This window comes from Triturus cristatus, chromosome 8, assembly GCF_964204655.1.
Source record: "Triturus cristatus chromosome 8, aTriCri1.1, whole genome shotgun sequence".
In the NCBI taxonomy this organism is placed as follows: Eukaryota; Metazoa; Chordata; class Amphibia; order Caudata; family Salamandridae; genus Triturus; species Triturus cristatus.
Genome location: NC_140591.1, coordinates 1,677,503,671 through 1,677,528,650, shown reverse-complemented (window position 1 = coordinate 1,677,528,650; position 24,980 = coordinate 1,677,503,671). Strand labels below are relative to the sequence as shown.

Sequence of the window (24,980 nt, the reverse complement as noted above, 5' to 3'; positions counted from 1 at the left end):
GACTTCAACACAAGCTCTGTGGTTTGTGAAACACATGAGTATTCACATATGAGATAGCCTGACTTTGGCACACATGTGGAGTCTAACCATTGGCCACAAAAGGCTTCTTGGAAGTCGCCTGTGCATCTGACTGTTGCACCACACAAACTAGGTCAGTGTGTCCTTATCTCAAGGTCCTTTCAGTATCCAGAGGGCACGTGCACTGCCACTCTCCTACAGGTATGTACATTTCCAAGAATCACAGCACACACTGCATCTAATCTGTACACATGATATGATGTCCACAAAGGCACGTGTGCATTATTAGACAATATAGAGATCTACTGAGATTAGGAGTCTGAGAATAGCCTTTCTCTTTGGTGTTGGATAAGAGCCCCTGGTTTATCACACACACGCACTCCTTGTCTGCACGTGAAGGTTGTCCAAGGGACGCCTCTCCGGTATATAAGGAGCCCCTTCACCTGGGACTCTCACAATTTACTCCAGAGTCTCAGATCTGCCTTGGATACTGTGGACCAAGGAGGAAACCATGAAGTGGCTGCTGCTCCTGGGGCTGGTGGCCCTCTCTGAGTGCCTGGTCAAGTGAGTATTTGCTATGAGTCCCTAAGTGTGCTGTAGGGTCATGAGATGGGAGCTTAGACAAAGCCTAAGTGCCGGGTCAAGAGAGTATTTGCTATGAATCCCTCAGAGTGCTGTAGTGTCATGGGATGGGAGCTTAGACCGAGCCTAAGTGCCTGGTCAAGTGAGTATTTGCTATCAGTCTCTATGTGTGCTGTAGGGTCATGAGAAAGGAGTTTAGATAGAGCCTCGTGGCCCCGTCTAAGTACCTGGCCAAGGAGGTGTCTACTTAGAGCTTCCCTACAGGGGCAGAGGCTGGTGGGATTAAGGCAGGGTCTGCAGTCCAGAGAGTTTGGTAGTTCATTTCAGTTGTATGCTTAGCTTACAGCAATCATGCATGTAGCATTTACGTCTAATGAGGGAGTACTACACTGAGATATGTGTGCAAAATAGCTCTTTACGAACTGAGAACAAAGACACACTGTTTTATTCTAAAGCATAAACTCTAGAGGAGTCTCTGGTCTTCATGAACCGAGAGCACAGACACCATTTTATTATAAACTTTGAAGCCTCGAGGAGTCTCTGGTCTTCATGAACGAGAGCAGAGGCCCACAGTTTTATTCTAAACCATAAAGTCTTGAGGAGTCTCTGTTCTTCATGAACTAAGAGCACAGACGACACACTGCTTTATTTTAAGCCATAAAATACAGGAGAGCCTTTGGTCTTCATGAAGTGAGAGCAAAGCCACGTTACTTTATTCTAAACCATAAAGTCTAGAAGAGTACCGTTCTTCATGAACAGAGAGCACAATCACACTGCCTTATTCTAAAAATACACACTTCTTTATTCCAAACCATAACGTCTAGAGGAGTCTCTGTTCTTCATCAACCAAGAGCTCAAACACACTGCTTTGTTCTAAACCATACTCTAGAGGCGTATCTGGTCTTCATGAACTGAGAGCACAGACACACTGCTTTATTCTAAACCATAAAGTCTAGAGGAGTCGCAGGTCTTCATGAACTGAGAGCACAGACACACTCTTATATTCTAAACCATAAAGTCTAAAGAAGTCTCTTGACTTCATGAACTGAGAGCACAGACACACTGTTTTATTCTAATCCATAAAGTCTAGATGAGTCTCTGGACTTCATGAACTGAGAGCACAGATACGCGTCCTTAGTCTTCATGAACCAAGAGCACAGACACACTGCTTTATTCTAAAAAGACAAATGGGTTTATTCTAAAGCATAAAGTCTAGAGGAGTTGCTGTTCTTCATGTACTGAGAGCACAATCACACTGCCTTATTTTAAAAAGACCCACTGCTTTATTCTAAATCATAAAGTCTAGAGGAGTCTCTGGTATTCATGTAGTGAGAGCACAGACACACTGCTTTATTCTAAACCATAAAGTCTAGAGGAGCCTCTGTTCGTCATCAATCAAAATAACAGACACATTGCTTTATTCTAAACCATAGTCTAGAGGAGTCTCTGGTCTTCATGAACTGAGAGCACATATACACTGCTTTATTCTAAACCATAAAGTCTGGATCAGTCTTTGGTCTTCATGAAATAGGAGCAAAGCCACACCGTTTCATTCTAAACCATAAAGTCTAGAGGAGTCTCAGGTCTTCATGTAGTGAGAGCACAGACACACTCATATTCTAAACCATAAAGTCTAGAGGAGTCTCTTGACTTCATGAACCGAGAGCACAAACACACTGCTTTATTCTAAACCATAAAGTCTAGAGGAGTCTCTGGTTTCGATGAACCAAGGGCACAGCCACACTGCTTTATTCTAAACCATAAAGTCTAGTGGAGTCCCTGCTCTTCATGAATTGAGACCACAGACACGATGCTTTATTCTAAACCATAAAGTCTCGAGAAGTCTCTGTTCCTCATGAATTGAGAACACGACACACTGTTTTATTCTAAATCATAAAGTCTAGAACAGTCTCTCGTATTCATGAACCAAGAGCACAATCGCATTGCTTTATTCTATAGCCTTATAGTCCACTGTAGTTAGCTATACCGGCTATTAAAGGCCCGCTCCAGCGTTAAAGTCCTGAGCCGAAGGCGACGTCCTTTAACAAGGGAGCAGGACTTTAATAGCCAGAGCCAGTATAGCCCAGCTACGAAGGGCTATTCGGCTATTAGAACATTCTGCCACTAGAGGGCAAAATGTTCTAACAAATAAAACAAAGGTGTCTTGGAGCCCGAGGGTGTTTAAATCCACTCGAGCTCCGAGAGGCCTTTGTTCACAGCAATAGCTGTGAACAAAAGCTATATTGAAATGTTGCTCTGCGGGCCTTCCATTGTATTCAATGGAGTGCTCCACATTCTAATGTGCTAATAAACCATAAAGTCTAGAGGAGTCTCTGGTCTTCATGAACTGAGAGCACAGACATGCTGCTTTATTCTAAACCATTAAATCTAGAAGAGCCTTTGGTCTTCATGAAGTGAGAGCAAAGACACACTACTTTATTCTAAACCATAAAATCTAGAAGAGTCCCTGTTCTTCATGAACAGAGAGCCTTATTCTAAAAAGACACACTGCTTTATTCTAAACCGTAAAGTCTACAGGAGTCTCAGTTCTTCGCCAACCAAGAGCAAAGACTCACTGCTTTATTCTAAACCATAGAGTCTAAAGGAGTCTTTGGTCTTCATGAACTGAGAGCACACACACACTGTTTTATTCTAAACCATAGAGTCTAGAGGAGTCGTTGGTCTTCACGAACCAAGATCACAGACACACTGCTTTATTCTAAACCATAGAGAGGAGTCTTTGGTCTTCATGAATCGAGAGCACAGACACACTGCTTTATTCTAAAAAGAAACATTGATTTATTCTAAACCATAAAGTCTAGAGGATTCTCAGGTCTTCATGAACTGAGAGCACAGACACACTGCTTTATTGCAAACCATAGAGACTAGAGGAGTCTTTGGTCTTTATGAACTGAGAGCACAGACACACTGCTTTATTCTAAACCATAGAGTGTAGAGGAGTCTTTGGTCTTCGTGAACTGAGAGCACAGACACACTGCTTTATCCTAAACCATAGAGTCTAGAGGAGTCTTTGTTCTTCACAAACCAAGAGCAAAGACACACTGCTTTATTCTAAACCATAGAGTCTAGAGGAGTCTTTGGTCTTCACGAACCAAGATCACTGACACACTGCTTTATTCTAAACCATAGAGAGGAGTCTTTGTTCTTCACAAACCAAGAGCACAGACACACTGCTTTATCCTAAACCATAGAGTCTAGAGGAGTCTTTGGTCTTCACGAACCAAGATCACAGACACACTGCTTTATTCTAAACCGTAGACTCTAGAGGAGTCTTTGATCTTCACAAACCAAGAGCACAGACACACTGCTTTATTCTAAACCATAAAGTCTAGATGAGTCTCTGGTTTGCACTTCCTTTGCATATTGCTGTTGAGAGATCATTTTGAACTGGAGGGTATAAAATGTGTTCCAAATTATTACATAATGGTATTTTTTTCTAAACATTTTACTAAACATTCAACCCTTATTGTTTAGAGTTTCGTAGATTACATTTTAGAATTATTGTACAGATACCACAATCACACAACATAAGGTTTAGCTAACAATGTCTTACTCCTGGCTGAATTTAAACTTTGGAAAACAGTCACTTGCCACTTCATGTTGCTTTCTCAATTTGTAAACAAATCCTCTTTGTTCTGTAAAGGTAAAGGGCTTGCAAATTGTTGCACTCTGTTTATTCTAGGAAATTGAAGGTAAAAGAAGGAAGCACAAAGCTAAAACTCTGCTCTGATCATCTGCACGTAGTCTGAGCAGTAAACAGATACTGTGCAAAGGTAAACTTAGACCAAAAGGCCAAGTTTAGACCCGATGTCTAAGTTTAGACATAAAGTCCAACTTTACTAGTAGTAAAGTTAGACTCAAAGTAAGTTCAGACCAAAAGTTTAACTTAGACCAAAAGTCTAACTTCACTAGTAGGAAAGTTAGATTTAAGGTCTAAACTAAGGGCCAGATGTAGGTAAAGTCAGTCCTTAATAGCGATTTTTCCCTTATCGCTATTAAGGACTCGCAAAATGGAACGTATGTACAAATCGCAAAAATAATTGCGATTCCTTAATATTCCTTAATTGCGAATCACAAATTGAAATTCGCAATCAAGGAATACCTTCCCATTCTTTCCTACGGGCCTCTTGGCCCATAGGAGTGAATGGGAGTTGCGCACGCAATTTGCGAGTAACCAAGAAGTACTTGCAAATTGTGTGCGCAATTTCAAGGGTGCAAGGGTTCCAAAGGACACCCTGTTGCACCCCTGAAATGTGCATGTGTGCACATGTGGCACACATACATGCCCTAAGGGCATGTATGTGCGCCACATGGCACTATGAAGAAAGCAAAAAGTGGTTTTTCAAAGGAAATCGCAAATGACCTCCAACTTGAAGTTGGTGGTAATATAACAATTTGCGATGCCTACTAGCATAGCATTTAGGGAATCGCTAATTGTTATTCCATAAATGCTTGCGCAATTTTTGTGATTCCTTATTTTGCGAGAGGGTATTTGCCTACCTACATTGCACACAGACAAATTGTGATCGCAAACGCTGAAATTCTGAGAATTTCAGCGTTTGCGATCGCAATTTGGGTTCCTACATCTGGCCCTTAGACTTTTCATGTAAGTTTACCTTTGTTAATCAGGCCAGAGGTGTTCTGTATAAAACCGTACCAATCCCATATCGCAGCACGTGTCTCTTTTCCCGGCCTGTGGTCACCCCTAGCCATTAAAGTATTCTCTTTAGGACAGTAACCGGTGCTGCCATTGCAGCCTCCATGCAGCACTCAGGACCCTCATGAATTAACTTTCAGCCCCTGCCTAGGCAGGTGGTGGAGGGTTTGAGAGGCGGCCATGTCTAAGTGCAGAGTTGTCTTAAGTGCATCCATCTGAGGTCTGTGCCAGGGCTGAGGTGTAGCCGGAACGGTCTCTGGTGGGCATGACATGGATTAGGGGACTTGTTTTCTTTCTTCCACCATCAGGCAGGAGTACCCAGTGAATGCCAGCCATGCATCTGGTGAGCTTCCACATAGGCGTTGAGTTACCTGGCCCACAGCATCCACATGTAGACAAGAGGAATGCTGGCCTCCACATGGGTGTTGTTTGGTCTTGTGGAGCTTCAATACCGAACTGGTGTTTGGCGCCGATATTGGAAGGGGAGGGGCACATTTGCAAAGGGGTCATCCATGGTCACCTGTCCTCTGCAGGCAGTGGGTAGAGGGTCCTATCAGCGAGTGTGTCCTCCTGGCAAGAACGTCCACACACCACACATTGGTGGTCTGTGCATAAGGGGCCAGCCTTCTTGTGGTGCCGGCTACTCGATATATAATGATGGACTACCTGAGACTGACGCGGCAAGCCACTGAAAGTCTCTTCACAACATCTTAAAGGAGTTTTCATCTGGAATTGGAGCCAGTATTGCATCAATTCACTGAAGGGGTGACCGCCCACTTTCATCTGGTCATACTTCAACACCCTCACTTTTCTCCTCACTGTCTTGTCACTTTGTTCATCCATTTTTGGATCTCAGGTGTGCCATTCAATGATCCCTCACCTGTTCTTCTGGCCACTTGGCCTTCATCGCCGAGTCTGCTGTGCAATGGACCTGGGCTGCTCCCCCTAACTCATCATTCAAGGTTAGTCGCTCGGTCTCACACTTCCACCCCTCAGGGAACCCTCTAATGAGTTTCCTGAGCAGTGTCCACCCAGGGGCTGCAAAACACACAAGATGATGGACGGAATGTTGCACATTGGGAAAACATTCACCCCCAGTCACAGATCTGGGTTTAATCCACTGTTATTTTGCTCACCACGCCACCCCAGTTCAGACATGACCATATGCAAATCAGTCTTGACCCTGTGCCTCATGGGAATAGTCCAGCCCGAACTGCCAAGCCATGTCTTCCCTGGACCGGAATCAAGCATCCTAGGACCGGTTTCGGGGTTTCACCACTCTTCAGCCAGGATAGCTTGACTCCAGTGGCGTAGTGAGCACGGGACCCACGTCTGGGCGTACCCTTCCCACATAGGGCGAACAGCAAAACACACAAGATGATGGACGGAATGTTGCACATTGGCAAAACATTCACCCCCAGTCACAGATCCGGGTTTAATCCATCGTTATTTTGCTCACAACGCCACCCCAGTTCAGACATGACCATATGCAAATCAGTCTTGACCCTGCCACCCCAGTTCAGACATGACCATATGCAAATCAGTCTTGACCCTGTGCCTCATGGGAACTGTCCAGCCCGAACTGCCAAGCCATGTCTGGGCATACCCTTCCCGATGTTGCACATTGGCAAAACATTCACCCCCAGTCACAGATTTGGGTTTAATCCATCTGTTATTTTGCTCACCACGCCACCCCAGTTCAGACATGACCATATGCAAATCAGTCTTGACCCTGTGCCTCATGGGAACAGTCCAGCCCGAACTGCCAAGCCATGTCTTCCCTGGACTGGAATCAAGCATCCAAGGACGGGTTTCGGGGTTTCACCCCTCTTCAGCCAGAATAGCTTGACTCCAGTGGGTAGTGAGCATGGGACCCACGTCTGGGCATACCCTTCCCACATAGGGCGAACAGCAAAACACACAAGATGATGGACGGAATGTTGCACATTGGCAAAACATTCATCCCCCAGTCACAGATCTGGGTTTAATCCATCGTTATTTTGCTCACCACGCCACCCCAGTTCAGACATGGCCATATGCAAATCAGTCTTGACCCTGTGCCTCATGGGAACAGTCCAACCCGAACTGCCAAGCCATGTCTTCCCAGGGGCTACCGAGGTGCCCCCGGGTCCTGCCTAATCAGGCCGCAAAAATTCAGATGATGACAGGCACTAGAGCCATCAGCAGAGCTGGCCCCGGCCTCCCCACCACCACTGCGCTGTCTGCATCCTTTAGCATGAGGGTCAGAAGAAGCCCTCCACGCTCACACACCTGGGGCAAATGGAAAAATGCCCTGTCCCGTGTACCATCTGCGCCAAGCAAGTGGCATATGTGTGCCGATCTGGACCCATTATTGCCTCCAAGGGGGAGAAAAGCTACAAAAAACGATCGGGTATAACTGGATCTGCATGTTATTCCTCATTCCTGGGGAAAAAGCTTGTAGTCCCCTTTGTCTCACAGGAAGAATTACCGGGGTGCTAATTCTGACCCCGGGATCTGCCCGTGTAGATAACAGAGTGGTAGATCCCTGGGTGGCAATGCCATAAGGGAACATTGGAGCAGCAGTGACGCTCACTCACTGACACAAGGCCAGCTGGAGAATCATTCATCTTTAATCTTTGTGAAACCCTACACTCCTGGAAGGAGTTTAAGATCCACAGGAGCTCTTCTGGCTGCCTTCCTGATGTAAAAGGAGCACATACCCGGAGATGCTCCCTCAGTGTTTGCGGAATCCCTTCCCCTCTCTCCTGGACAGGGAAGAACTGGATTATCATTTTGTAAAAACCTGGGGGCATATTAGCAAGTAACGGCGATAATTATCGCCCGTGCCAAGTATCGGGAGTTTTGTTATCGCCTCCTTGCCCTGATAATTTTCGGCTTCTTACCGACGTATTATCAACACTGTGAGAGGCGATAGTGTCAGGGAAAGGGAGCGATAACTCCGGCTAAGAGGCGTTAGGTTTTCGGGCGATACTTAGGGGCATATCAACAAGGGCTTTATCTCTGCTTTTTTGGCTTTAAAAGCCAAAAAAGCAGAGATAAAACTAGCACCTTATCAGCAACAGGGTGCTGACACGCAAATTTGCATGTTAGCACCCTTTTACTCTACGCTTCCCCTTGCATCTCTAATGAGATGCAAAGGGGGCGTTCCAGAGTAAAATAATAGGAGAAATGTCACTAAGCGACATTTCTCCTATTATCAAGTATGTCGCTAACCCTGTTAGAGACAAAAAAAGCAGCGCTAACCGCGGTTAACGCTGCTTTTTTACATCTGGTATTTTTCTGACTTAGCCATGATATCCTATGGAAGGAGGATATCATGGCTAAATTTGTCAGTCCCTATCAACAAGCTAACGTGAGATTATCGCTGGGTTTCCAGCGATAATCTCACGTTAGCCACTTAGCGTGAGGATTTTTATCGCTATTGAGATAAGCGTTGCTAATAGCACGCTATCTCAGCGATAAAAATTCACGCTAGCCGGCGATAATTATCCTAGCGCTAAGTGCACTTAGAGATAATTATCGCCGGTTGTTGTTGATATGCCCCCTAGACATCAAAGCGATACTTGGCACGGGCGATAATTATCGCCCTTACCTGCTAATATGCCCCTTCCTCTTTGATGTCTGTGGGTCTTCTGATGGGGATCTGGCTTTAGTCAGGTTTTTAGCACCTGCGTACATCGGGGTTAGCACGAATTATTGTATCACGGGTCATCTTTGATAATACAGCGAAGTGCTGCTAGCGATTTTTACCATGAAATTTAGGCAAGTAACGCCTACCTTCATGTCATCAGCGATACATATCGCTGGCATGCAAGGCGATTAAAAAACGGCAGCTAACGCCAGAAAGCTTGTGCTAACGCATGTTAGCGCAGGCTTGCTAATAGGGCGATAAAATTATCGCCGCTTTATCGGCAAAAAGCTAAAGCGGCGATAATGCCCTTGATAATATGCCCCTTTATCATTTAGTATTAAGGATTCCTGTGAGGGTTTCCCGTCAGTTTCCATGGTACTTTTCAAACATGTTTTCAATAGGGGAGGCATAAAGGGATGGAGGACAGGACGCGCAGGAATGAGAGGTACTGCTTGCAGCTAGATTCATCTAACCAGAGCTCCCCTGCCTCTCACATTAGAGGGGTACAAGAATGAAGTGGTGAGAATCCATTATCATGCATTAATACCCAGGTACTAGATGGAGTCTGCTCCCCTTGTCCAAAAGCAGGCTGGTATTCAAAGGTTATTTGGAGGGGGTTGCTGAACTCGCGATCTGTATCATAATGATGCCTGATATTTCCCAGTAGCTTTTTTTTTTTTTACTTTAGGACGTATTTACCATAGAATGGCAGAACACAGCGTAAATCTAAAATTGCAGAAAGGTGTCTCTTCCTGGACATAAGCAACTAGAATGGCGATTTGAAACGTCCATGTATACTGAATTATGCAGCACACTTAGAAGTTGCAAATCGTTATTTTTAGGTCGAGCATTCAAGACCTCTTGTATATAATTTAGTATATATTATATGTTTATGTACTCGTGGGCTCTGGAGATCAGCCCTAGGACTTGTCTGCTTCCTCTCAGGGAATTTATTTTCTGTTCAACTGCCTCTATTTAACTGTCTTGATAGAAAGTGACCAGTTGAGCTCAGTAAAATACCACAATTGCTTTCTGCTTCTATTTAACTCTCTTGATAGAAAACGACCAGAAGAGGTAAGTAAAATACCAGAATCACTTTAGCAATATCTATATTCCAGTCCATAGAAATTGTCTTCCACAAGCTCCTGTAGACAACAACATTGTTTTAAAATCTTGTATTTTCAATGATATGACCACCGGAGGCCCTGATTTTTTATTAAAAACAGAGCTTGGACTATTCCATTTTCTGCCGAAAGGCAATATTTCTTTTCAGGTGTTCCCATACCTGGCCTGTCAAGCAGTTTGGTGCTTACTCTCCCTCCATGTTAAAGAACAGTAGATGTTTCAGCATTCAGGCTAATGTGCTGCATAGCTAAATACATATAAGGTCCCAAAGGTGAGACTGATTGCATTGTAAATGCTTGTTTAAATGATTGTTTATGTGCAGGAAGAGACATGTTCCTGCACATAAACAATCATTCATGGCAATTTTCTGTTCCTATGTGTGCTGCACAATGCAGCACACACAGAAACAGCAAAAACGAGGAGAAAGTCATAATTTCTACTTGATTCGCCATGTTAAGACCAGGTTATTTTTGGTTTTGATTTTGGCGCTGCCCCATATTTACTTGTTAGACGGACCGGGAGGGTCGGCCGAGGACAAGGGGAGAGGTCTCCGGGGAGAGCCGTCTCCAGCGATCGTACAGACGAGTAACTTCCTCCCCACAGATGTACACCACACCAAGATAAGGTTTAACGTTCTTTATAAGCAATCTTTAGGTACGATAGAATGGTACAAGGAGGTCAGGACTCAGGGGTCCCCTCGATTCTAGTCTCTTTGGTTGGGAAAGGGGGTAGCGGGACAGTCTTGTTACCAATCTGGTAGATGCGATGATATGATGGATAGCTCACAATCCTTGAGCTCGGTGTTCTAGCTGGACGGGCCGCGGCAGCGCCAGCAGGTCCCAGTGAAGGTGGTCGTTACACGGTCCGCGGCAGCGCCAGCAGGTCCCGATGAAGGTGGTGGTTACAACGGTCCGCGGCAGCGCCAGCGGGTCCCAATGAAGGTGGTAGGTACAACGGTCCGCGGCAGCGCCAGCAGGTCCCGACGAGGATGGAGGATGCAGAAGGCCGCGGCAGCGCCAGCAGGCAGGATGATAGTTCACAAGGCAGGGCTACGGCAGCGCCGGTAGTCCGTCAAGGATGAGTTCTTCTCTGTGTCTCTCGACTCCAGGATACAACTGCCTTCCTGCTCTGGAGCTGTCCCAGTTATAGGTCTGGCGCCCTTTGATGTCCGGACCCTCGCACTTGGAGGTCGGGAGGTCCGGGATGAGGGAGTCCAGACACCCAGCAGGGGGGTGGAGCCAGCGCCCGGGGGAGCTGGGGGGCGATCGGCACCTGGCGGGGGAGAGCCATTGACACTTCTTTCTCCCATCGACCTGCCAAGTAGTCCGTTCACCTCCTGGGTGGATGGTGGTGCCGGGATGTCGGGGCTGGCCAGGCCCAGGGTTAGGGTCGAGCTGAGGCCACGCGGCCTCGTGGTGCAGTGTCCAAGATGGCGGCCGGGCCGGGCGAGGGAGCCGGTAGTGGTTCGGCCCCATGATACAGAGATGTCCGGGGGCAGGAGTCCCGGCTGGAGACGGGGTGTGGGTTGTTTCTGTGGATAACACCTGGAGGGCCGGGGCTCGGGCCCTGTCATGCGGGGAGGGAGCAAGCCCTTCATGTGGCCTGTCCAACATGCGTCCCCCCCAGCTGAAGGCGGGGAGAGTCATCCATCCTCTTGGGGACTCTCCTCGTCGAGGCGGAAAAAGCGTGACAGGCCATCTGCGTTGGCGTGGTCTTGGCCCGGTCGATGTTCCACAGTGAAGTCCATCCCCTGCAGGGAGATGGACCAACGCAATAGTTTGGGGTTTTCCCCCCGCATCTGCATTAGACACTGCAGGGGTCGATGATCTGTTTGCACCCGGAAGTGGGTACCGAAGAGATAGGGCCGGAGCTTTTTGAGGGCCCACACCACTGCGAAGGCCTCCCTCTCGATGGTGCTCCAGCGCTGTTCTCGGGCCAGGAGGCGTCTGCTGATGAAGGCCACCGGTTGGTCAAGTCCCTCGGAGTTCAGCTGGGAGAGGACCGCCCCGATGCCGTGGTCGGAGGCATCTGTTTGTATGATGAACTCTCGACTGTAGTCGGGGGCCTGGAGCACAGGGGCCGTGCACATGGCGGCTTTCAGCTTCTCGAAGGCCGCTTGACAGTCTGGGGTCCAGTTGACCTTCTTCGGGTGGTTTTTGGATGTGAGTCCCGTGAGGGGCCCCACAATGCTGCCATAGTCCCTCACGAACCGCCGGTAGTAGCCGGTGAGCCCCAAGAAGGCTCGGACCTCGGTCTGCGTGACTGGAGGCTGCCAGGACTGGATGGCAGCGATTTTGAGTTGCAGAGGGGCCACCAGACCGCTTCCCACCTGGTGTCCGAGGTAGGTCACGGACCCCTGACCAATTTGGCACTTGCTGGCCTTGATTGTGAGGCCGGCCCGTTGGAGGGCCTGCAGGACCTCTCGGAGGTGGTGGAGGTGGTCGGACCAGTGGCGGCTGTACACAGCGATATCGTCCAGGTAGGCGGCGCTGAACTCCTCGAGCCCCGCCAAGACCTGGTTCACCAGTCGCTGAAAGGTAGCTGGGGCATTCTTCATGCCGAAGGGCATGACTTTGAAGTGGTAGTGGCCATCGGGGGTAGAAAAGGCGGATCGTTCTTGGGCCCGGGGTGTGAGACCGATCTGCCAGTAGCCCGCTGTCAGGTCGAAGATGCTGAGGTAGCGGGCAGCCCCCATGCGGTCGATCAGTTCATCCGCTCGGGGGATGGGATGAGCGTCGGTTCTGGTGACAGCATTCAAGCCCCGACAGTCGACGCAGAATCGGAGCTCAGGAGTGGTGCCGGGGGCAGCAGCTTTGGGGACCAGCACGACCGGGCTGGCCCAGGGGCTGTCCGAGGGCTCGATGACCCCGAGCGTGAGCATCTTTGATACCTCCTCTTGGATGCAGGCCCGTACCCGATCTGGTACGCGGTACGCCCGGTGTCTGATAGGGGGACTGTCCCCAGTGTCCACGTCGTGCAAGCACCAGGGGGTGACCCCTGGGGTGAGGGAAAACAAGGTAGCAAACTGCAGCAGGATGTCCCGGCAGCCTTGGCGCTGTTCCGGGGTGAGGGCATCGGAGAGCCGGACCCCGTCCACGGAACCATCTTTCTCACGAGTCTTCAGGAGATCAGGGAGAGGCTCGGAGTCTTCTTCCGCTCCACTGTCTGTAGCCATCAGGAGGCTGAGCTCCGAGCGCACAAAGTGGGGTTTGAGTCTGTTGGTGTGGAGGACCCGGAGGGGGTTCCGGGGAGATTCCATATCGATGAGATAGGTGACGGGGCTCTTGCGTTCGACTACTTTGAAGGGCTCCGTCCACTTGTCCTGCAAGGCACATGGTTCGGTGGGGGACATCACCCACACTTGTTGGCCAGGTTCGAATTCGATGGAGGAGGCATTTCGATCGTACCATTTTTTCATGTCCTCCTGACTGGCCTCAAGGTTCGCTTTCGCCATTTCTCGGAATCGCCTGGTCTGGTTGCGTAGGGTCAGGAGGTACTTGAAGACGTCTGGAGGGGTCTTTAGGGGGGCCATCTCCCAACCTTCTTTGACTAGGCTGAGGGGCCCTCGCACAGGGTGCCCGTACAAGAGTTCGAAAGGGCTAAAGCCGAGGGACTTCTGGGGAACTTCTCGATAGGCGAAGAGGAGGCACGGAAGTAGTACATCCCACTGGCGACGGAGGGGCTCTTCCAATCCCCCAATCATTCCCTTGAGCGTGCGGTTGAACCGCTCGACTAGTCCGTTTCCTTGAGGGTGATAGGGGGTCGTGAACCGGTAGGTGACCCCGCACTGTTGCCAGAGGGACTTCATATACTTCGAAATAAAGTTTGTGCCTCTGTCGCTGACGACTTCTCGGGGGAAGCCCACCCGGGAGAAGATCCCCATTAAGGCCCGGCCGACCACCGGGGCTGTTACAGTTCGCAGGGGCACAGCCTCGGGGTAGCGGGTGGTGTGGTCCACCAGTACCAGGATGAACCGATGTCCTTGTGCTGTACGGGGGTCCAGGGGCCCCACAATGTCTATTCCCACCCTCTCGAACGGGGTGGTGACAACTGTGAAGGGTTGCAGAGGTGCTTTGAGTTTGCGGCCGCTCTTCCCGAAGGCCTGGCACGTGGGGCAGGACCGGCAGTGGTTGAGGACGTCGTTTCTCATCTTCAGCCAGAAAAAGTGGGTCACCAGACGACTGTAGGTTTTGTCCTGGCCCAGGTGTCCAGCCAGAGGGACATCGTGGGCCAAATTTAACAGGAAGTCTCTAAAACGGAGGGGCACCACCAGCACTCGACTGGCCCCTAACTCCGCAATTCTCTGCTCACTGTACAATAGGTCGTTGTCCCAATAGATCCAATGGGCTCCGGTGGTGTCCCCTGCGCTCTGGGCGAGGGCTTGCTGGCGGAGTCCCTCGAGGGAGGGACAGGTCTTCTGTTCTTGACGGAACTGTTCCTGGGTGGGCCCCCCTTCTTGATGCCACTGAGCCAGGTTGGGAAGGTCCTGGGGCTGAGCGAGCCCTTCGGGGGTTTGCTCTGGGGGGTTGGTATGGTCGGTGTCCTCTACTGGAGCGATCGGGGGAGGAGGTGCTGGCCATTCTGGTTCTTCTGGTCGGGGGATGGCACGGGCGGCCATGGACCGGGTGGTTACGCACGCCCAGTCCGGGAGGCCCAACATCCCCAGGTGCTCTTTTCTTTCTACGGCGGCCCACGGGGAACTCTCAAGATCATTCCCCAGGAGACAGTCCACGGGGGCATCATCTCGGACCGTCACCTTCAACATGCCGGAGACTCCTCCCCATTCGAAGGGGACGCAGGCCATCCGACATAGACTCTCCGAATTGTCGGCTGAACGGACGGGGCAGAGAATGTTCGGCAGGATCTGCTCTGGTTTTACCAGGTGACAGCGGACGGCCGTCACACTGGCCCCCGTGTCACGTAGGGCTTCGGCCCGGCGTCCATTAATGTTCACCCACTGACTATATTTTCTGGTGTTGGCGGGTAGGGGAGCCCGCGGGACCATGTCTCTTCCCCCTAGGCACGCTAGAACCATGGCGGCCGGTTCCCACTCTTGTTGTCCCTGCTCGTATTCTTCCTGTCCTTCGGAGATTTGTTCTCCCCCCAGGGCGGCGGCAGCTACCTGGCGGGGTCTCGGAGTTTGGTTCTGTGGACAGTTCGGGTCATTGGCGTAGTGGCCGACTCGCTGGCATCGGTGACACGTGACATTGGCTCGGAACCCCGGCCGCATCGGGGGGTTGCCCCGGCTGGCCGGGGGCGGGGTGCTGGCAGCGGGAGCGGCCGGGACGGTGTCTCTTCCTCGTCCCTGGCCTCCTCCTCCTCCTCGGGGACGGTGCTGACCTTGGTTGTTCCGGTTCTGTTCGTGCGGCCCTCTCCACTCGGGTGCTTTCCCACCGGTCAGCTTCTTCGGCGAGTTGCCGTGGGTCAGTCAATTTACTGTCGAGGAGGTGCTGCCTGAGCTCGACGAAGCAGTTGTTAGAGAGGTGCTCCCACACCATGAGATTAAAAAGTTGCTCGTAGGTCGTTACGTGGCTTCCCTTGATCCAACCCTCGAAGGCTCGGCTGAAATAGTTGACATATTCCACCCAAGTTGTACCCGGGATTCGGGTGCAGTCTCGGAACCTCTGGCGGTACATTTCGGGTGTGAGCCCATATCGGGTGAGGAGGGCAGCCTTCATGTGGTCATAGGATGACATCAGATGGTCTGGGAGCTGTAACAGGGCATCGCGGCCTTCATTGACGAACCTCCCCCATAGACCGGCTCCCCAGTCACTTCGATCGATCCGGTGGGAGGTCATGGCGATCTCGTAGGCCTTGAACCACTGTTGTATGTCGTCCTCTCGGACATACTCTCGAACGACATCCTTGGGGATGTGGACTTTCTTTTCTGTCGCTCCCGGGGTGTGCGGTCGCTCGGGCACCTCCAGTTCTTTGTTCTGCTTCCGTAGGTCTATTTCTGCCAGTTTGCGCTCGTGTTCGTACGCTAATCTCTTTTCTTCGAGCTCTCTCTGCCTCTGTTTTTCTTCCCGTTCTTCTCGGAGCCGTAGATGTTCTAGGTTCAGTTTTTGTTCGGCTAATTTTAGTTCACCGTCCATTTTGAGCCGTGCCATTTCTAGCTCATGTAGTCTGCTTTTTTCTCTCTCTTGGATCTCTTCCTGCGAGAGACCCGTTCTTCGCTCCTCGGGAGCCGTGGTGTTCCTCTCTGATGCTGCAATGTTTTGGTCCGGGGATCTCGCGGCCCCGGTTTCTGCCCACGACTCAATGGCGTGCTTGAAATCGTCTTTGGTACTCAGGCCGGTGGTAGCAATGCCTAGTTCAATGCAGAATTGTTTCAATTCACGATGGCTGTACTCTTCCAATTTCTCCATCTGGAATTTCTCGGTGGATCCGCTCTCTTTGGTTGACATTGTGGTTTCGTCGTGGGGTGAGCTACTCTCTGTACGATTACGCGTTGATTCGGATCGCGCCGCTGGCCACCAATGTTAGATGGACCGGGAGGGTCGGCCGAGGACAAGGGGAGAGGTCTCCGGGGAGAGCCGTCTCCAGCGATCGTACAGACGAGTAACTTCACCCCCACAGATGTACACCACACCAAGATAAGGTTTAACGTTCTTTATAAGCAATCTTTAGGTACGATAGAATGGTACAAGGAGGTCAGGACTCAGGGGTCCCCTCGATTCTAGTCTCTTTGGTTGGGAAAGGGGGTAGCGGGACAGTCTTGTTACCAATCTGGTAGATGTGATGATATGATGGATAGCTCACAATCCTCGAGCTCGGTGTTCTAGCTGGACGGGCCGCGGCAGCGCCAGCAGGTCCCGATGAAGGTGGTGGTTACAACGGTCCACGGCAGCGCCAGCGGGTCCCAATGAAGGTGGTAGGTACAACGGTCCGCGGCAGCGCCAGCAGGTCCCGATGAGGATGGAGGATGCAGAAGGCCGCGGCAGCGCCAGCAGGCAGGATGATAGTTCACAAGGCAGGGCTACGGCAGCGCCGGTAGTCCGTCAAGGATGAGTTCTTCTCGGTGTCTCTCGACTCCAGGATACAACTGCCTTCCTGCTCTGGAGCTGTCCCAGTTATAGGTCTGGCGCCCTTTGATGTCCGGACCCTCGCACTTGGAGGTCGGGAGGTCCGGGATGAGGGAGTCCAGACACCCAGCAGGGGGGTGGAGCCAGCGCCCGGGGGAGCTGGGGGGCGATCGGCACCTGGCGGGGGAGAGCCATTGACACTTCTTTCTCCCATCGACCTGCCAAGTAGTCCGTTCACCTCCTGGGTGGATGGTGGTGCCGGGATGTCGGGGCCAGGCCCAGGGTTAGGGTCGAGCTGAGGCCACGCGGCCTCGTGGTGCAGTGTCCAAGATGGCGGCCGGGCCGGGCGAGGGAGCCGGTAGTGGTTCGGCCCCATGATACAGAGATGTCCGGGGGCAGGAGTCCCGGCTGGAGACGGGGTGTGGGTTGTTTCTGTGGGTAACACCTGGAGGGCCGGGGCTCGGGCCCTGTCATGCGGGGAGGGAGCAAGCCCTTCATGTGGCCTGTCCAACATTACTCTACTCTTGTAAATATGGGGCAGCGTTAAAATCAATGCGTGTTGCGGCGGAATGCCCACCGTAACACCCATTGCCTGCCACTTTCACACTAAGTATAGCCTGAAAGGGATGCCTTATTTACAAGACAGCGTTAAGCCACGTTAATTGGTTTAACGCTGCCTTGTAAAATAATTTGAAGGGTTTATTGCCACAGGAATGTCACAAAAAGTGACATTCCTGTGGCAATAGGGGCTTGTAAATATGACCCTTGCTTTTATTCAGTAATTGCACAGAATAGAAAACCACAGAATGGCAAGCACCGGAACAGCACAAAGCTAAGGAGCACCATGAGCGTCTGGAAATATCGGACACACTAAAATCTATGGCTGACAAAGGCAGGAAGGCAGGCTTGATTTTGCTAGACCTGTCTGCCGCATTTGATACCATCTCGCACGGCATTCTCCTGGCAAGGCTAAGGTCCAGTGGCATCTCAAACACTGTACTGGCCTGGATTAGATCCGTTCTTACCAATCGTAGGCAAGTAGTGGCTCTTGGAACGTTCCTCTCGGCCGAATGTCCCATCTCATCTGGAGTACCACAGGACTCATTTCTCAGCCCGCTGTTATTCAACATATACATGGCCCCTCTCATCTCCTTGATATCTTCTTTCTGTGCAGACGACACACAATTTATCTTATCCCTGGACAAAGACTCCACCAATGCAGAACTCAATTTCTACTACATACATTTTGTAATTCTATATTACCAGTAGGAAGCTCCTCTCACACGGGGATACTCAATGGTTCACTATTTCAATTAAAACCAACCTGCAGCCTTCTCATTGTATTCATTTTTGTGTCTTCCTTTTCCTACTGATGAGTTTCTTTCTCTTCCCTCTCATTTAATAGGGTCCCCCTGATAAAAGGGAAATCCCTGAGGGATCGCCTGAGAGAGACGGGCCTACTGGATGAGTTCCTGAAGACTCACAAAATTAATCCAGGCAGCAAATACTTCCCAGAGTTGGCTGCTCAAGTGGCCACTGAGCCGATGACCAACTACATGGATGTGAGTGAAACATACCTCCCCGTGCGCGTTTTCACATTGCCATTGGAACATTCAGCGCTCTATACATTGCATGGTGTGATGTGTTAATAGGCAGTGGCATGTGATGGCCCACTGGCTGTGGAGAATGGTGGATCTGTAGGATGTGCTAGCATTGGATCTCAACGGTGAGTGTGCAGCCATCCTCTGAGGTGTCGATGAGATAGAGACTTGTCAGCAGTGGTCGATGGACACCCGTCGTTGACAGGCAGAAGAACAGGTGCTGAGTGATTCACGATGAGGTGCTGACTGCTGGGTCCAAGTTACGTACACACTGAGCACCAAGAGATAGTGCATGACAGACAATAGAGTAGTGAGGAGTCTGTGCAATGGTCTGTGACCTCTGGTTTGTGTGTATGTGTTGTGTACAGTGATGTTTGTCGAGGCCCTGACCAATCACAAGAGACATGTGCACAGCATTTCTGGTGTGGTCGTAACATTGAAATCATGTGCACTCTTACATAAATTATTTATTTTACAAGAATAAAGCTGTTTACGTGACCAACACTGCAAAACATAATTTAAAATCCCCTTCCAATACCCATTAGATGTCTTATTACGGAACTATCTCCATTGGGACTCCGCCTCAAAACTTCATCGTGATCTTTGACAGCGGCTCTTCGAACCTCTGGGTCCCATCTGTGTATTGCTCCAGCTCGGCCTGCTGTAAGTATCTTCTGAGGTTTCATCCATCCACAGGAGCTTCTTGGCATCCGCAAGACAAAGGAAATACATATCTCAAGGTAGCACCTGAAGACGTAGGGCCTGATTAAGATATGGCGGACGGGTTTCTCTGTCACAATGGTGACGGATATCTCGTCTGCCGAAATATAAATCCCATTATGTCCTATGGGACTTGCATTTCGGCAGATGGGCTATCTGAACCATTGTGACAGAGTAACCCATCCGCCAAGATCTAAGCCAGGTCCTGAATGTCATTGGCTGTAAGCCAGGCATCCCAGGCTAATGTGGGGTGCAAAGCCAACTTTATTTGTAGACACTTAAACAAATTGGGAGCCTCTTTCTGCCGATGACCTGACATGGTTTGTCGGTAGTCCTCATTTCCCAAGTACCACTGACTGGCATGGACTCTGCACAAAAAGAGCTCTTGTTACCTCTTCTCTATCGAAGAGATAAGCATTGAAACGCTTCCCAGGCCCTGGTGTTCCCAGTGGAGGTCTTGTTGTCTATATGAGACTCTGTTTGAATATAACCCTGACTTTAAGGGTCTAGAAATTTGCTTATAACTTTTTATTGGGTGATTCTATTGGTATGACAGATGTTTCCACCCTTTAGACTTACATCAACGTGATGGCACATCTGGGAAACAGTGACTGCATCAAAGTTGTAAAGATTTCCAATTTCATTGTAAAATCTGCTATTTCAGTTTCAAGTATTTATGAGAGACTTGAGCCGGTCTCGCCTCCAGTATCATGTGTATGCCCCTAAATCTAAATACTTATAGTCTCTGGGGTAGTATCCTGTGTTGGGAGTAAAGATGTCACAAGAAGAGAATATGAGTTTTCTGCAATATTGAAACAACTTTAGAATAATCTCTTTGTCAAATTAGAAATGTTAAATTAATAAAAAAATAGGTCTATCCAATTATGCACTTACCCCTGCTAGACAGATGGAAATAACTGGTTCAAAATACATCCCGGCACAAAAACTATACTTTGAGGCATACTCCTCTTTGTATGTGTGCTGCAGAATGCAAAGAGGAGGTAACAAGGAGATTTTTCTCCTCGATACACCAGACTTGGGTAGCTGCACCATTTTGGTGCGCTCCCATGTTTGCAAGTGTTTGTAAATATGGGTTTGCATCAAAATTCATGGGTGGGTGAACTGGGTTATTGCTTTTTAGAAAGCCATGCAGAACAATTCAAATCGGGCTTTGTGTGGTTTTGTAAATCCCAAAATTGCATCTGGACTGTTCCAAAAACATATCCAGCTCAATGTGTGGTGGAAAGCAAGTCAGAAAGGAAAGCCAAGGTGGGCCAGGGTGAGCGACAGAAGAAGAACTCATGATCCTTCACAAATAATCAACACTCTGAAGGACTAAAACTGATAACTGTGATGTTCTTGTTATTTGTATTTGCTTTTATCAATTACAAGTACTGCCTCTTGGCTTATATACCTTCAGAATTACTAAGGGAAACAAAAGTCAACAGGCACACTTATAGGCAGAGTTTGTAGCCTCGAAGGGCAGATGCCAGGGTTGAGCAGCTCCAGCCTGTCCTGGAGGAGAGTTTCCTTATGATTCTGTGCTAATGATGCCTTTTTAAACCCACAGCCAATCACAACAGGTTCAGCCCTTCCAGCTCTTCCACCTTCCAGTCCACCAGCACCAGCCTGTCCATTGGGTACGGCACCGGAAGCATGACCGGGGTCCTGGGATACGACACTGTGCAGGTAGGAGGACCAAGGGCAGTACCATAAGCTTGAACAGATGTGTCCCAAGGACATTCACAGCTAGTCTTTGCTTCATGACCGTGACCATCTCTTTCTTTCTCATCATAGGTTGGAGGCCTCACCGTCACCGACCAGGTCTTCGGCTTGGCCTACACAGAAGCAGATTTCTTTTCTGAAATGCAGTTCGATGGCATCCTGGGACTGGCCTTTCCAAGCCTTTCAGAAGATAACGCCACCCCTGTCTTTGACAATATGTGGAGCCAGGGGCTGCTCTCTGCAGATCTCTTCTCCGTCTACCTGAGCCCGTAAGTCAGGTTCTCGTCACACACCACATATGAAGGAGTAACCACATGACATAAAAGGAGTATTTGTATTGATACATTGATTATCTTGTCAAAGCCTCATGAGTAAACTCCTGTTTATTAGTTTCATAGCCTCCAACAAACACCGCAGCTAACAGCTGAGGAAATAGTCACCAACTGACCATGGAATGTTGGTGACTGCGGGAAATGCTCACAGCAGGAAAGGGGAAGGAACCATAGCAGGTTATAGGGGGTGGGAAAGGTAGGACAACAAGGTGAGGGGAAAAGCAGGGGAATACACCTTACAACACATCTCCCCCTTATGAACAAAAGAAAACCAGGAATAAAGCTGGTGCAAAAGAATCATCCATAGTAAGAAAAAAATAGAGAACCAGGCCCAACCCAATGCGAATACATTCAAATATTACAGTAGTTCTGAAAGTGATAAACACCATATCCCAGACCCTAGTACAATACAATATTCCCACAGCAACTACAGAACTATAGATCAGTGTGGAACATAATCTCTGTGCCACTCAAGTCTCTATGTGGCCTCATGCTCCTCCGACCATATTTTGATCTGGTATCACCCATTGAACACACCTCCGGACTGTTCTTGATTAAGAAGGGATGACAATCTGATAACATGTCTACACTCCATGTGCGGCAGTCATCCAGTGTAACCCCATTCCCGCCCACCTTGACCACTTTCATGGGCTCTGAATACTTGCTTCCCCCTCCTTGACGAGACACTGGTAATTTGACCAGGAGGATGTCTCCCACTTTCACCTGCCCTCTACAGCACCATACTTTGAGTCATACTTCTCTTTGTAATTAAGCTGGTAGAGCTCTCTAAGCCTGTTCATCTTGACCCTATCTACCCTTCTGGGCACTTCTCCACCCAACCAGTTGAGTGATACTTGGTTCCGGGAAGTCTTCCTTTTAACGCCAGGAACAGTAAGATATTGGTAACCAAGTTGGGTGTGGTATGATAGGACCACAGCATACTTTGGAGAGCCTGATCGGCAGGTTTTCTTGACATTAAGACAATTGTACTGCCTAATTCATTATGCACAACCCAATAATCCTTAAGGTTATCGCTAAGTGTACCAGGTTTAATGGGCCAACCATGAATGATCTTGCTTTTGACTTGTTCCAAGGTCTCCTCACCACCTATCTGCGATTCCCACTCTTCCTCTGAAATTCCTGGAATTTCCACTGAAGCCACAATCCCACCACTCTCAGACATGGCATCACTCACTAGCTTTCCCTAAATCCAGGGTAGCCGTGAAAGACAATCTGCGAGCCAGTTCCTGTTACCAGGCACATATTCTATAGTGGAATTGAATGCTTCCAGACCTAAGAGCAATTTGGAAATCCTGGGGGTCGTGGCAACCCTCCCTTCGATCGAGAATGTGTACATCAATGCTTGTGGAGAGTGCATTCCACAAAAGGAAGACCCCATAGAAAACAATTTAAATGGCCAATAGCCCAAGAAAAAGCCAGAGCTTCTCTTTCAACTGTAGAGTAATTGCACTCATCTTCTCTCAAAGCTCTAGACACAAAGGCTACAATCACTTCCTTACCATCTACTACTTTCGACAACACCGCACCCACACCAACACCGCTATCATCTGAGGTCAAAATAGTTTTGGGTCGTATATCAAACAGCTCAGAGAGGGAGCATTCACAATGGCCTCCTTGAAAGCCTCAAAAGAACACTGACAAACCTCCTCCCAGATAAAAAGGGTATTTTTCTTTAATAAATTCCTTAAAGGTGATGTAAAATTCCTGACAAACGTATTCATATATTATGTCAGCCCCAAAAACGACCTTAACTCATCTTTATTCTTTGGGGAAGGAGCATCTCTCACAGCTCTGACCAAATATAACTTTGGCTTAACTCTATTCTTTAAGATGGTTTGCCCAAGTAGTCTACAGAATCTATACCGATTTTGCACTTATCCTTACTTACTGTGAAGCCAGCCTCTTTGAGAGCCTCAAGTACAATTCTCAAAGTGGCTGCATGTTGTTGTACTGACACTCCATGAATAAGGATGTCATCCTTGAAACAAAGGATGTTATCACTTCTTCCCAAAATGCTCTGCTTGACACACTAAAAGGCAGCAGCAGCTGAAGCTAAGCTGAAAGGCATGTGGAGAAATCTGTATGCACCAAAAGGGGTAATAAACTATGTAAGCGACCTAGAATCAGGTGTAAATCAATTTGATGGTAGGCAGGATAATAGGTCGATCACACTGAAAATCTCTGCCTTTCCCATCATACTGATCATTTCATTGAAGCGAGGGAGGGGAACCTGTCTATCCAAATGTTTGTATTCAGATCCCTCAGGTCCACACAAACACCTTCCCACAGATTTCTGAGCAACCACAATTGGACCAAGCCACAAAGAGCTTTCAATGGGTACAATAATGCTCAGTGAAACTAACCTGTCCAACTCTTACCTCAACGGAGCTCGCATGAGGTTGGGAATGGGACGCACTTTATGAATTACAGGGACTGCGTTGTCTTTTACTTAAATTCTGTGCTGGAAGCCTTTTAAATGATCCAGATCATCACAGAACACCTCAGGGAACTCATCACAAATAGCATTGAGCTCCAGTTTACTCCCTTCTACAGCAAACACAGGTTAAACTCTGTTAGGGTCAAGCCTAATGCCTAACTCTTTCTGGGGAGCCCATCCCAACAAACATGATCCATTTCTCGTAAGGTAAACTTTCCCTTGAGTCAAACGTTCCTTAACTTTCATTTGCATGCCGAACATGCCCACCAGAGGAATGGGATCCTTATTATAACTTTGTGGATCTAACTCAGGTGAATTCAGCGTGTAATACCTGCCAAGGAACTTTTCCTTAAAGATTTTGTAATCGATTAAAGTATATGGAGAGCGCTAGTCAGCAAACTCACTAAATTCGATGTCATCGAGTGAAATAATGTGTTTAGGGTAGTCCACACCCTTGCACAAAGTTTTTTTTCAATTTGGAAAATATACATACTGTTGGTTCCCTCAGCAACCTCATCGATTGCATGTACATTTTTCTTTCTTTCTGAACATGCATTTTTTCAAAGTGTCCTCTTTTATTACACTTCCTAAAGACTGTGGATTGAGCAGGATAACTTGGGCTGTTTGCTGAATGATTGCAATTACCACAACGGTAACACCTTAGTCTTTCACCCCTCCTATCTTCTAGAAACTTGCTACTAGAGGGTTCACCAAATGTTTTGCTCGAGAAACTCTCCTTCTCAACACTTTCAGGATCAACTTTACTTTTCACCACCTGTATTGTCTCGTTCCAATTAGAATGCTTCATTTCTCTAATTCACTCAGCTGTATGGTTGCTACCTTTAGCTATTTCCAAAGCAGCCTTCAAGTCAGGGCTCCCAGTCAGCAACTTCTCTTGGATTTTTGGGTTATTAGTACAGCGTACGAGCTGGTCTCTAATAAGAGAATCACCTAAGGAGCCAAAGTCACATAAGTTCACCAAACCTCTCACCATAGCTATGTAGGATGTAAATTTTTCAGTTTTTTCTTGCGCCCTGCAAAAGAATGTCTGTCCCGCTAAGACCACATTCACTTTTTGCCCA

At 48.7% G+C, this 24,980-nt stretch overlaps 1 protein-coding gene across 1 annotated transcript in view; it reads left to right on the top strand.

The window, feature by feature from the left end:
- The first annotated feature begins 440 nt into the window (after positions 1 to 440).
- The window catches only part of LOC146808573 (pepsin A-like), a 32,846-nt gene continuing 8,306 nt past the window's right edge, over positions 441 to 24,980 (top strand). Inside the window, exons 1-5 of the mRNA XM_085623597.1 lie at positions 441 to 582; positions 18,468 to 18,624; positions 19,209 to 19,326; positions 20,954 to 21,072; positions 21,181 to 21,377. Of these exons, the coding sequence (XP_085479723.1) occupies positions 530 to 582; positions 18,468 to 18,624; positions 19,209 to 19,326; positions 20,954 to 21,072; positions 21,181 to 21,377 (644 nt within the window). The 5' untranslated portion in view covers positions 441 to 529. The remainder of the gene's footprint in view (positions 583 to 18,467; positions 18,625 to 19,208; positions 19,327 to 20,953; positions 21,073 to 21,180; positions 21,378 to 24,980) is intronic.